General features: G+C 40.4%; 1 protein-coding gene across 4 annotated transcripts in view; it reads left to right on the top strand.

Annotated features, from left to right (window-relative positions):
• The window catches only part of DCAF1 (DDB1 and CUL4 associated factor 1), a 50,097-nt gene that overhangs the window by 22,972 nt on the left and 14,023 nt on the right, over nt 1–13,102 (top strand). For all 4 annotated transcript variants that reach the window (XM_051627376.1, XM_051627379.1, XM_051627377.1 and 1 more), the window contains exons 13-22: nt 300–424; nt 1,485–2,745; nt 3,680–3,878; nt 4,579–4,661; nt 5,257–5,341; nt 6,748–6,981; nt 7,493–7,586; nt 8,064–8,168; nt 8,995–9,068; nt 10,240–10,344. In XM_051627376.1, the coding sequence (XP_051483336.1) occupies nt 300–424; nt 1,485–2,745; nt 3,680–3,878; nt 4,579–4,661; nt 5,257–5,341; nt 6,748–6,981; nt 7,493–7,586; nt 8,064–8,168; nt 8,995–9,068; nt 10,240–10,344 (2,365 nt within the window). The remainder of the gene's footprint in view (nt 1–299; nt 425–1,484; nt 2,746–3,679; nt 3,879–4,578; nt 4,662–5,256; nt 5,342–6,747; nt 6,982–7,492; nt 7,587–8,063; nt 8,169–8,994; nt 9,069–10,239; nt 10,345–13,102) is intronic.

Genomic DNA, 13,102 nt, shown 5'->3' with positions numbered 1-13,102 from the left:
TAAGTCTTAACATTCTTGTTTTTATAAATACAAAACTGCAGTGCTTCTAGGAGCCTGTGGGCAGTGTAGGATAAATGCTGACTGACTACAGGCAGTGGTGTGCAGGTGAGCACTGCTCTCTGCAGGGCACCTCTATAAGAGTGGAACAATCTAAAATCAAAAGGCACCATCAAATACCTTAGTTGTGACTGATTTACTCCTATTTGTTGGAGTACAGTAAATTGAATATTATTTTATGTTATTGAAACAATTCTCTATGTACACCCCTAAGAAGTTGTTCTTCTGTTGTTGTCTTCCAGGAATGACACAGTACGATATGCTTTGGATGTACTAGCCATCCTCACTGTGGTTCCTAAAATCCAGTTGCAGTTGGCAGAATCTGTGGATGTGTTAGATGAAGCTGGATCTACTGTTTCCACTGTGGGTAAGCTGAATGTTGTCCTGATGACTTACACACTTATCAGTAATTTTCTGCTACATGATTTTTACTTGGCTGTTTCTCACCTACAGTGAGACAAGGGTTAGAATAATTCATGTATTCAGAATTATTGTCAGGGATGTAAACAAAATGCAGAGTAGACTGGTTAAAATTGTCATGATTAGCAGTGTAGCTGGATTACAAATTTGAAGGCATGGTCTTTGGAATTGTGCTTGTTTTCAAGAGCTCTTTAAATACAGATGGAGGCAAATCTACTTTTGTAATGGGACTATTAGGTTCCCTCAACTTGCCAGAAATTTAGGCCTCCTGGTGATAGGGCATTTGAGAACATGGGAGAGGAACAATTATTGCTGTTTGAGTTCTGCTGTGACTGGCTACCTGCAGATTCATTATGCAAGTGAATGAGATGTGCCTGAATCAGATCTAAGGCTTATGCATTAACTGGGGCTTGACTTTTTTTTTCTTTTTTTTTTTTTTAAGAAAAGAAAAATAAAAAGTGGGCAGAGTGCTAGATACAGGCAAAAGACAATTAATTTTGCACAAAACCTTTCTCTAGACAAAACAAAATTATTTCTTGATAGATTTGATCTTCTGAAGCAAACATTAAACTAATCAAAATGCTGTCTGGGGGGATAAGAAACAAACCCAAAGTTTCATTTTTGCCTGACTCCTTTTGGAAGCTGTGATATGATTTATTTTTTTCCTTCATAACACGGTTTCCTTCCTCTCTGTTTCCACTTTGTTAGTATTTACACAAGCATCTTTGTGTTAAGTATCTCAGATTTTGCATTCCAGGGCCATGCCTGGTCACCTTCTCTGATGTGACTCCCTTCTTGCTGATCTTGAAGTGGAGGAGCATCAGTGTAGGGAAACATTTTGCTAGGGAGGCAGAAGAATGTGTCTTACACAAGTTAGCAGAGCTGCAGAAATTCCCAGAGTGAAGAGATGATGTGTTTTCCTCAGATGTGTTGAAAACTCCCTTACTTGTCTGATGAACTTTGTATGATACGGAGTACTAAAGAAACTTATTTCTTTCCCTCACTAGGTATTAGTATTATCCTTGGAGTTGCTGAAGGTGAATTTTTCATCCATGATGCTGAGATTCAGAAATCAGCCCTTCAGATCATCATCAATTGCGTTTGTGGCCCAGATAATCGGATCTCCAGTATTGGCAAATTCATTTCTGGAACTCCTCGGCGAAAGCTTCCTCAGGCTCCCAAGAGCAGTGAGCACACGTTAGCTAAGATGTGGAACGTGGTGCAGTCCAACAACGGCATCAAAGTGCTGCTGTCGCTGCTGTCCATAAAAATGCCAATCACAGACGCGGACCAGATCCGAGCACTGGCCTGCAAGGCCTTGGTGGGGCTCTCACGCAGCAGTACTGTCCGGCAGATCATCAGCAAGCTCCCTCTCTTCAGCAGCTGCCAAATCCAGCAGCTGATGAAGGAGCCCGTGCTCCAGGACAAGCGCAGTGAGCATGTGAAGTTCTGCAAATATGCTGCTGAGCTGATAGAGCGCGTCTCGGGGAAGCCGCTGCTGATTGGCACGGATGTCTCTCTGGCTCGGTTGCAGAAAGCGGATGTGGTGGCCCAGTCAAGGATCACGTTTCCTGAGAAAGAGCTGCTGCTTCTGATTCGGAACCATCTCATCTCTAAGGGTCTAGGAGAAACTGCATCTGTCCTTACCAAAGAGGCTGACCTACCCATGACTGCAGCATCTCATTCATCTGCCTTCACCCCTGTTGCAGCTGCTGCCTCCCCTGTGACCCTGCCTCGCACTCCTCGCATAGCTAATGGGATCTCAGCCCGTTTGAGTAGTCACACTTCTGTAGGTTCCACCACCACCTCTGTCCATGCTCAGGCAAGGCCATCTGCATCCCAAGGTCCACTTGCCCTTCCAGGCCCTTCTTATGCCAACACCTCTCCTCTGATTGGCAGAATTAGCTTTGTCAGGGAGAGGCCGTCTCCCTGCAATGGCAGGAAAATCAGAGTGCTGCGACAAAAATCGGACCATGGCGCCTACAGCCAGAGCCCAGCTATCAAAAAGCAGCTGGACAGACACCTTCCCTCCCCACCCACGCTGGACAGTATAATCACAGAGTACCTTAGGGAGCAGCATGCCCGCTGCAAGAACCCTGTTGCCACCTGTCCCCCTTTCTCTCTCTTTACTCCCCACCAGTGTCCTGAGCCAAAACAGAGGCGCCAAGCGCCAACTAACTTTACCTCACGGCTGACCCGCAGGGCAGCCTTTCCGAAGTACGGCGGGGTGGATGGTGGCTGCTTTGATAGACACCTTATATTTAGCAGGTAAGGAAGAAAAATGGTTCTTGATCCCACTCAGGATGTACCTTGGGCAAAAAAGCCTTATCTAGATTCAGGCTGTCCCACAGCGGAGTTTCCTTGGAGAGAAAAGGGATTTAATTTGATGGCGACAAGTGGGAGAGCCTTGAAAGGCATTTTAAAAGTTGCACTGTTTCTCTTGTCCTTAGCACACTGACCCTTAGTACATAAAGCATGCTTTATTTTCAGTATCATGTTAATTCATTAGCAAGATTGACTAGTGGAGCTCATAGCTCTTTGTTCTCCATTGGAAGGTAAGGATGTAATGCCAGTTTTACTGGAGAGTGTAGCATAGCCTTGAGGGTGGTTGGCTGACAGATACAGGACAGCAGAATCCATGATTTGCTCTTGCAGCTGAATCTGCAGTACCACAAGTTGCTGGGCTTATGTGGCTTTTCTTTGCTGAGGTTAAATCGGAAGATGATGTAAAGTTTATAATAATAAGGATGACACATATATGAAAGCTCCTTCACAGTGAAACCAGTATCACCTTGAGAAATTATGGTGATTATTTGGAGGTTATTTGGCTGATGTGCCACACCTTCTTGTGTGGAATGTTTCAGAACTGTTAGAAAAATTTTTGCTAGCAGTCCATACTTAGGTGGTGGCATTACAGGTTTTTCATCAGTTGAACTTTGAAGGCCGACTCTAAGTGCTTCAACTTAATGATATGCTTGAACAGAAGTACTTAAGAGTGCAAAACAAACCCTGAAATGTTGCAAACACAGTTGAAACGTGCTCACTTGGGTGCTAGTCTTACAATTGACACATGGTTTGTCCTAGAAGAAAGCTGTAACTTGTACCTATGTCATTTTTAAGGACTGGATTTAATATCATCACACAGCATTTCAGTTTTCCTTTTCTCCTCTTTTGGGTGACCCTGGTATTCTGCCTTCTCCAGGTTCCGTCCGATATCTGTGTTCAGGGAAGCAAATGAGGATGAGAGCGGCTTTACCTGTTGCGCGTTCTCTGCAAGAGAACGATTCTTAATGCTGGGAACTTGCACGGGGCAGTTGAAGCTGTATAATGTGTTCAGTGGACAGGAGGAGGCCAGTTACAACTGCCATAACTCTGCCATCACGCACCTTGAACCATCCAGGGTAAGTCACCAAAGACCTGTTCTGAGCTGTAAAAGTTCTCGCAGTCTAAGCCCCGTTACGTCTTGGGCCCCTCTGGATATGCACATCTAAAATGTACATGCTGACTAGCCTGCAGTGTCTGTCCTTAAAGTGTTTGTAATAGTACGGACTCCCTCTCTGAGTTCTACAATTAATTTTTTCTCCCCGAGGGAGCAGAGAAGGTGCACAGTGGCTGTGTGCCTCAAAAGTAATGAATATGTGTGCCTGGAAGTGGAAAAATGCTTAAACTGACTATGTTTTTAAGATAAATGTGAGATATCAGAGTTTATATAACCTCCCTTTGTTGGAGAAAGAAATCTTTTGGGGGATGATTCTAGGAAGAAGTAAAAGGTAACTGATTTATAAGCAGAATAAACTCCACTCACAAAACATCCAAGTTCAAGCATGGATTATCCTGATTCTGTCTGCTGTTAACATTTTAGATCGTGCCCATTAATATCTGTAAATGTTTTTTCTTTGTCTGCCAAGGTATCTTTATTTTATACATAGTATTAGATACCTAGACTTTATCCCTGTAGGAGTAATTCAGTAAGCACAAAATCTGCTATAGTTTCTAAATTCATCTTGCAAGTGTAGGTTAAACTGTACAGGAAAAAATATGACCTGTTTTCCCTGGCATTCTTTTCCCTTTCTCTCCCTCCACTCCCTTCTGAAAAAACAGGATGGATCCTTATTGCTGACATCTGCTACGTGGAGCCAGCCTCTGTCTGCATTGTGGGGAATGAAATCTGTCTTTGATATGAAGTAGGTATACTCTGATCAGTTGTGGGGAATGTTGCAGTTAGAAGAACCGTTCAGTATAAGCAAAAACCCTAAGAACAAATTCTAGGAAAGAAGAGCACAGTACACCTCTCTCAGTGTCTCTTGTGAAAAAAGAAATGTGCTCCCTTTCTTATGTTTAGTATCTTCCCTATTTTATTTGGTACAGAGAGCTTTGCTAAATTCCAACTATGTAAAGTCCTAGTTAATGCAAGATCAGTAAAATCACTCTTGTCCCTGGAGGCAAATATATTTATTTGTGTTTTTATTCTTATGTTGGTAAATCTTCTTGACAATCTTTCTGTAGGCAGTTACAGAATTGTATTAGCATGGTGATTTGTGTGGTGAAATTTTCAGACCTGGTCACAAGCTATTTCAGACCTGGATAAAGCCATTTAAAATTTATTTCAGTATTTAAAATTATTCCTTCCCATAAAAAATGGGTGGAAGGAATACCTTTTCTACATTTTTAGTTTTCTGTATTTTTTAAACCCTTGCTGGATGTTTTGGGATAGTGTTTGGTTCACACAGACAGTTTGAATCTGCAGTTCCTTGACTTCTTCACTGACTCTGTCTACAGGCATTCCTTCCCTGATGACCAGTATGTGGAGTTCAGCAAGCACTCTCAGGATAGGGTCATTGGCACAAAAGGAGATATTGCCCATGTAAGTACTGGTAAAGGTCGTGGTTGTGAAGCTGTGACAGGAATTGTATGATTCTATGAATATAATTATTCACAGGACGTTTATTAACTGATACGGGTGCTATGATGCTCTGTGTAACTGATGAACTAAGAGGCTTTAGAAGAAAGCTTTGAAAATGTCAAATAACTTATCTCTGCATCTAAGGGTATAAACGTGAGGATTCCAAACTAATTGTAGCACAAGAAGTGTGTTGCCTCTGTGGTTACTGTTCTGGAAAATTGTAGAATCTCCTTGGTTTTGTTCATTTGAAAGAGATTATCCAGGACTGTTTTGTGGTTTTTTTTTCCCCTGAAGTTGCTTCCTTTGCCTGTTTTTTCAGTAGTAATAAAAAGTACTGTAAACTCTAGCTCCCTCAACAGCTGTGGGAAATGGCCTATGAAAAGTGTCCTCCTTTTGCCTCCCTAACTTTGCAACTTGCTTTTGGGTAATTGAATGTTACCAATATCTTTGCAGAGAATGCTCTTGTAGTGTTTTTATGAATGTCTGCAAATTTGACAGGTGCAGACTGCAGAGTGCTTTTGCTTCTTCTCAGTGCTGATTTGTCTTCATTGTAGGCACTGTCTCTCTTGAAGCAGTATTTGCATGAAAAATTGTCATGAAACAGAACATATTCAAATTCTTTATGAATTTACATATTCCTCTTGATTTGCTTAAGCCAACTGTCCATCCTATCCAGTTTTTAACTTGGATTTATCTGAAAATCAGATCAGTTTGTGTGTTCTGTCTATCTAGTATTCCAGCTCTAGAGAATTGTTTCCTCTCTGTTTGAATGAGGGCTAGGCTCTGCAGGATGTTACAGATCAAATTTAGCTGAGATTATCTTCATAAACCCTTTGTACTAGTTAAAGCTCTTTTTATATTTTAACAGATTGTTGGGGCAAAGCTGAGAAAGTTGCCCTTCTGTGTAAATGCCAGGAATTTTAACTTGTTTTTATAGTTTCTGGCTTTTTTTTTTCGCTTCACTGCATGATGTGGAGGTTTTATGTTCATACCATTTGCTCTGAAAGCAGTTCCCTTCCTGAAACTGTTGCTGGCTAAGTGGTACCTTGTGACTGCAGCTTCCCAGCCTGCTTTTCACAATGGGATTAGTTTCTTTGGAGCTAATCCTGATCATATTGAAATGTATCGGTGAACCTGCAGTAAGCTCAGTACTGGCCCAGGTGTGTTTTTCAGACTTGGTTCCAGCTGTGAAAAACTATTAAAGGACTGGCAGGAAGGGTTATCTTTGGAATGTTCTCAAGATGGAATAGCAAAATAGGAGATGGGGGGATTCTGCAAACAATCTAGAAGGGGGAACATGGGGTGATCTTAGGCACAGGTACATTACAAATTGTGACTAATCTTTCTTTTTCTTTTTAATCTAAAAGATCTATGATATTCAGACTGGCAACAAGCTGTTGACTCTGTTTAACCCAGATCTTGCCAACAACTACAAGAAGAACTGTGCCACCTTTAACCCCACTGATGACCTTGTCCTAAATGATGGTGTCCTCTGGGATGTCAGATCAGCACAAGCCATCCACAAGTTTGACAAATTCAACATGACCATCAGTGGTGTTTTTCATCCCAATGGGCTAGAGGTTATAGTCAACACAGAAATTGTATCCTTTGGCTGCTGTGGTAACCGATGTCCTGGGACCTAAAGAATTTGTGTTGATAAACAAGTAGTTGTTTGCAGAAGTTGTATTAACAGCCTGCTGTGTTATGTGTAGTAACAGTTTTTGTCTGTGAATCAAGTAAGTAGGGACTGTTGCCAGCCAGCTAATTTAAATCTAGATTCTGCCTCTGATCTGGCCTTACATACTTAACACACAGAGAGGGCAAGAGAGATTTTCTTTTCTTACACTTTATGGTACCTCTGCTCTCTCTCCATGCCTTACCAAGATGAGCCTTGAAGCTGCTTGCAGTAACCTCTCATGACTGGGAATGGCATTTGGAGTAAGAGTTTTTAAATTTTAAACACTTGGAAGAGATTGTGGTGCTGCAATCCAACTCCAGTTCTGTCATACTGGCAAGAGGGTGGCACTGAGGTTTCCTGGATGCACTTTGTTTGCTACTCCGTTGAAAAGGAAATAGAAACTGTTTGTTGCTCCTTAGCCTGTATTTTTTCAGTGGGACCTCCGAACTTTCCATTTGTTACACACGGTACCTGCACTGGATCAGTGTCGTGTGGTCTTCAACTATACTGGCACAGTTATGTATGGAGGTAGGACTTCTCAGTCTTAGATCACTCTCCTTGGTCACTTCTGGTTTGAGAGAAGGAGATGGTTTTACAGTGAAATTGGAAGCTTCAGAGAGCCTGTCTTAGCTCCAGGCCTTACTGGTGTGTGTGAACTGGAATTTTTTCAGGATGTTTATGCTATGTGAACTGCTGGCAAAGGCAGTCTTCTCTAACATCAGCAATATCACAACTCATTTGTGAGATTAAAAATCAACCTATTGAAAAAGAAAATGTGGATAACAGCAGATCTCATGATGCTCAAGAAAACAATTTTGTCCTCTCTATTAAGTTTCAGTGGTCTGCAATATTAATAAAGGCAGCTTTGAAAGAGTAGGTATTAAATGGGTCTTGCTAAGCTATTAAAAAAATAAAATTCATCTTAGAATCTGATTTGATCTGTAGTTGGTTAATGATAGTGAGAAATGAGAGGTGGATTTCAGGAATAATCTTTCCTTGTATCAGCTATGTTGCAGGCAGATGATGAAGATGACCTTCTGGAGGAGAGAATGAGAAGTCCCTTTGGCTCTTCTTTCAGGACATTTAATGCAACTGATTATAAACCTATAGGTAAGAGTAAGAGAGGAGCAAATAGCTTGGTCTAGGGGTTTGAAGATTCATTGAAAGTTCTGCTTACTAACATTCAATTTCTCCTCCCCTTTGCATGTATGACAAAACAAATTCTGCTACAACCTGTTTTGAACCATGAGAGTTTGGTTTAACATTGAAATAGGTTCAAATGTCATATCCTGCTCAGTGTGTGATTGCCTTACTTGCTGCTGTTCAGCAGTTCTGGCTTTATTTTCCTTTCCTCTTTCCAAGTAGGGCATAATCTGAGATAGTAAGTAATTTGGCCAATATGTCATTAGTCTCATTTCAGAAAGGGCCTTTTTCCCTTTTTTTTTTTTTCCCTTTTTTGTTTTGTTTTCATTTGTTTCCTTTTTTCCCCAACAGCTTTTCCCCATGCTGGTAGTTCAGAATGCTGCTAGTTTTGCCTCCATCTTGCACAGTTCTTGGAGCTAAGCTAGTTGCTGCTACATAAACAATTGTGGCTTTTGCTATTGAAAGGAAACATGGCTCACAACTCAGTCCCTTGGTTGCCACCTATCATAGAAGAGTCTGTTGTTTACTGTGCTTAGAGAAGCCAGCAAATTATTATCAAGGGAGGAGACACTGTGCAGTGCAGGCTAAGAACCTACCTGGCAATTTTCTACTGTTTCCAACATTTCTATTCTTTATCACAAGTTGAATTAGTTACAAATGTTCATTTCATTTCTATTTCAGCTGTTGTTTCTTGTCCCAACATTTCATTATTTGCTTTTAGACATACATCGTTAGATCTTTTCTCTCAGTGAGCATTAAGTAACCACAAAGTGTGTTTTGTGATATTTTCCAGCTACCATAGATGTAAAGCGGAATATCTTTGACTTGTGCACAGACAGCAAGGACTGCTACCTGGCTGTCATCGAGGTAAAGGAGCTAAGGATCAACTCTGGTCTCTGTATTTGTGCTTGAATGGAATGCTTTTTGTTTCATTTTAAAACCTTCAGAACTTAGGATTCTAGAGATCCTACTGTTAAACTCCTGTCCTAAGCAGTGGTGGTGTTTTGATGATGGTAAAAATGCTGTTAGTTTTTTGTAGTCCTGTTTTTCTGATTCCTTAAACTTCCAAACAGTTTTGCTGCTCTCCTTCAAACACTTCCCACTTTAAAATGTGCAGATGTTTTTCTCCTCATAAGCATATTTTTTTTTCCTGTTTATAGCAATGATTTCTTAGTTAAAATCTGCACTGTATCAAGTAACTGGGAAATAAAATCTTCCTGGGACTTCCTATGGAGCTTTTCTGTGAATCACTATTATGGTTCCTTTTTCAATTATCTTCCTAGCAAAATCCCAGAAGCTAAGGATTTGAAGCAAAAATTGAGTGAAATTTCTGTTTTGTTAGGGGGGAAGAAAAATGAAACTGATGGGTCTAGTTCTTTGCCCAATAATATATTGTTGGTACCCAATTTCTTGAACCTGACTAAGGACGTGTAGTGATTAATTTAAAATCCTGTTGACTTCATACTTTGATCCTTACAGACAAAAAAAGTAAGTCAAGAATTTGTAGTAGGGTAAGCTTCATGTTTAACTGCTGAAGTTGGAGTTGTCAAGGTTACGAGGCCAAGATAGGAAAATTTTCTTTTACAGGAATAATTGGAAATGTTACTCCTGGGCATGTGGGAGCAGTGGTTGCTGGGGTGTCAGGCTGCTGTCTCTGGAACTCCTGCTGTCTGACAGCTTCTAGCATTCTCTCAAGGCATAGGGTTCACTTATGGGACAGGGAGGCCAGTCTGAAAGGGACTGGTGTGTGGTTAGGTGAGCACTAACCCAAAGCATGCTGAGGATCCAGTAAAGGTTTTGTTAAGTCTACAAGTAAGAGTGTAACTTGTGGATGACAGAAGCAGAAAGTAGGTATTTGTCACTCCTGATCTGCTCCTTGGAACCAGAGGGACTTGCTTCTAGTGCTGATAGTGCTGCTGCTAGTAAATGGGAGGGAAGCATTTGGGGAATGTTTCTGACTGAGATCGGGTACAGTACTGAATATAAACACTGAGCTTAGTTCCTGGAGCTAACTGCTGTGTGGGAATCTCCTTTTCAGAATCAAGGGAGCATGGATGCCATGAACATGGATACAGTTTGCAGACTATATGAAGTGGGCAGGCAGCGCTTGGCAGAAGATGAAGAGGATGAAGAGGAAGATCAGGTGAGAAGTATAGCATTAACCTGGTTGTTCAAGAGTGGCTCTTAGCCATCTACATGCAAGAGGCCAGGGGTGTTCATTTATTACCCTTAAAGTACAGATGCCTCATTTGATCTTGCCTAATGTGAAGCAGGTTGCTTCCCTGTCTGTGTAAACTAAGACTATCTGTGCAGAAACTGTGTGACAGTAACTTTATGCACTGTAAAACAACGTTATAATTTATAGTTTATTAATTTACCTAAGTTTTTCAATCTTGATAAGAAAGTTTGCTGTTTGTTCTACTTGTTTGTTTTTTTAATTAATATTTATAAATCCTGTAGAGACAATAGTGTTTGAGGTTTTCTTTTATTCAATTCCAAGTCTCATATTTGGGTGTAACTTGTCTCAAATATCTGAATGAGACCACAGCTCGTGACTAATGTAGTGAAGCTGCACAGTATCTCTACACAGCAAAATAATTTAAGAATTTTAAAGAAAGCTGTAGGATTGCATTGAGATATGTATGATTTCCTTTTCAGATCAGCCATTTGATCTCTGGCAAGTTGACAAAAGAGCTAAGAACTGGAATAAGTGCTCCTCAGGGTGCAGTTGGTAGAATACACAGTAGCACAGAATATTTACAACAGTACAATGAGATTTAAAGACAAACTTGTAACTTTTTGGGTGTCAGGTGGTGTTTTTTATTGAACAGGTAAAAACCTTATGCTTCAGTTCCCTAAAGATTTTAAATGCATTATTCTCTGCTCTTTGGTGTCTGCATTCTAGTAAATCATATATTTGTATCTCCTGCAAGAAAAGCTGACTTCATCTTTTTCCAAAGAATGCCAGAAGATAATATTTTGGTGGCGTTTTGTTTTGTTTTTCCAGACTGTGTGTAAAGCTGGATTTCTGATACCCTTTCTGTCCCTGAATCTTCCTGTTGCTAGGTTAAAACTTTTACTTTCTAGTTCAGAGCACTGGACAGCACATCCCAGGAAAGAGTAATGTTCTTTGCATTTAGTCTTTATTGCAATTTAATTGTAATTTGGAAGGTAAAGCAGTAGTTCTGTTTTGCATACCCAGTTTGATGTCCTGCCTTCCCACTCTAATGAAAGGATGCAGTTGAGGCCATGGCATTCTTATGGAAATCGTTGGTCACTGTTTCTATCCCTAGATTGGATGGATTCAGTTTAGGAACTTTGAGGATGGGTGAAGAGTAAAATTCTGTGGAAAGCAAAGCAGGAGGAGTAAATTACTGTTCCTTTCAAAGTGTTTCTACTTTCCTGCTTGCCTCAGGCTATAGTTTTTATTTTTGTCTCTGCTTCCACTGTTTTTTGTTCACATTTGGTATGTTTTAGTAAGCTCATTCACATTTATAAAATCTCAAAAAAGAGATTGTAGCAGAAATTGATTTTGTGTTGTACAATGATTAACTAGCAGCTATCAAGACACTGTTATGATATAACTGGAAAGTGTTGACTTAAGTGGAGATCTGTATCTGTGTAGGAGGAGGCAATCTGCACTGGTTGGTTCTGGGCTGTAACACTGGGCATCCAGCAGAGATAAGGTATCTGTCATCCATCAAATGTGACTGAGGACATTTCCTGTCTTGCCAATGGAGTTGGCCTCAGGCAGAATTTCAGTGTGCTGAAAGCTTTTCTCTAGAGCTTAGGCAGTATTCAAACAAAGCTGCTTGGGAATCAGTTTGCAAGCTAAGGGTGACTAGTTGATGTTGTATAATTGCAGCTTTTTATGATCTTTGTTTCTGGGGTGGATAGAAGTTTCCTAGAGAGAACTTTTAGAGATGCTTACAGTCAAGTTTATTTAGTAAGAGAGATTTGGTTCTAATATAAATAACACTAATCCAGATTTCAATCTATATATATTTCATTAAACAAACTAAGCTCCTTTTGCTCTCTGTTCCATAGTGGTTCACTGCTGTTCCTCCATATTTCCTCTAGCCTTAGGCTTACAAAACATAGCTCTTGTCTCTGTAGGGACATCTAGCATTGAACTAGAATTAGTAGAAGTTTTCGTCTTTATTTCCAGAATAAAGACGAAACCTCTGGCACTTGTCTGTCAGGGCTTGTAACGAGTAATTTGTTTCCTTATGAACAGGAGTTTCCTGTGTATACATGTGCTCACACATCTGTGAGTGTTTACTTGCCTAGTTGGTTTCTGTGATTTAGGCTTTGAGAAATGGGAAATGAACTTTCAGACTTGTTGGAACTTCTCACAGGTATTCTAAAACACCTTCTGGCTAAAAGGATGCTTTCTGATCTTTTTCATGAAAGTGGCATGAGCGGAAATGCTAGTGAGTCAACGTGAGTCTGGTATCTCTCTGGTCAAGATTTTAAGCAAATATTAACCTGTCTGGCCCCTGTACCTTTACACCTACACTTTGCGCATATATATATATATAGAGAGAGAGAGAGATAAACAGATAGATATGGTGGGTCCACCAGTACAGTTTTTTGCCTGTACAGGAAGCAGTAAGTACTCAAATAGAGGCATCTTTGGTGGGAAAGCCTTGCTTGGAAGTCATGTGATGAAGAAAAAATTGCTTTAAAAGTTGTGTTTGGGACAACTTAAGAACTGTGGAGAAAAATACCTGCCTGACAATTTTTTTTACTTTAAATTTTGACACCTCACTATCAGTTTTGGCAAGTGCTCAAGATTCTTGAAAAGCAAAAATTTGACAGTCCATCAGAGTTATTTGGCCTACAGATATTTTTCAGTTCCTTCTCGTTGTTTAAGTGAAGAAGCAAAACAACTACATAAC

The sequence above is a fragment of the Apus apus genome, chromosome 9 (assembly GCF_020740795.1).
Source record: "Apus apus isolate bApuApu2 chromosome 9, bApuApu2.pri.cur, whole genome shotgun sequence".
Lineage (NCBI taxonomy): Eukaryota > Metazoa > Chordata > Aves > Apodiformes > Apodidae > Apus > Apus apus.
The sequence above is the reverse complement of the archived record's forward strand: the minus strand, read 5'-3'. Positions and strand labels throughout refer to the sequence as shown.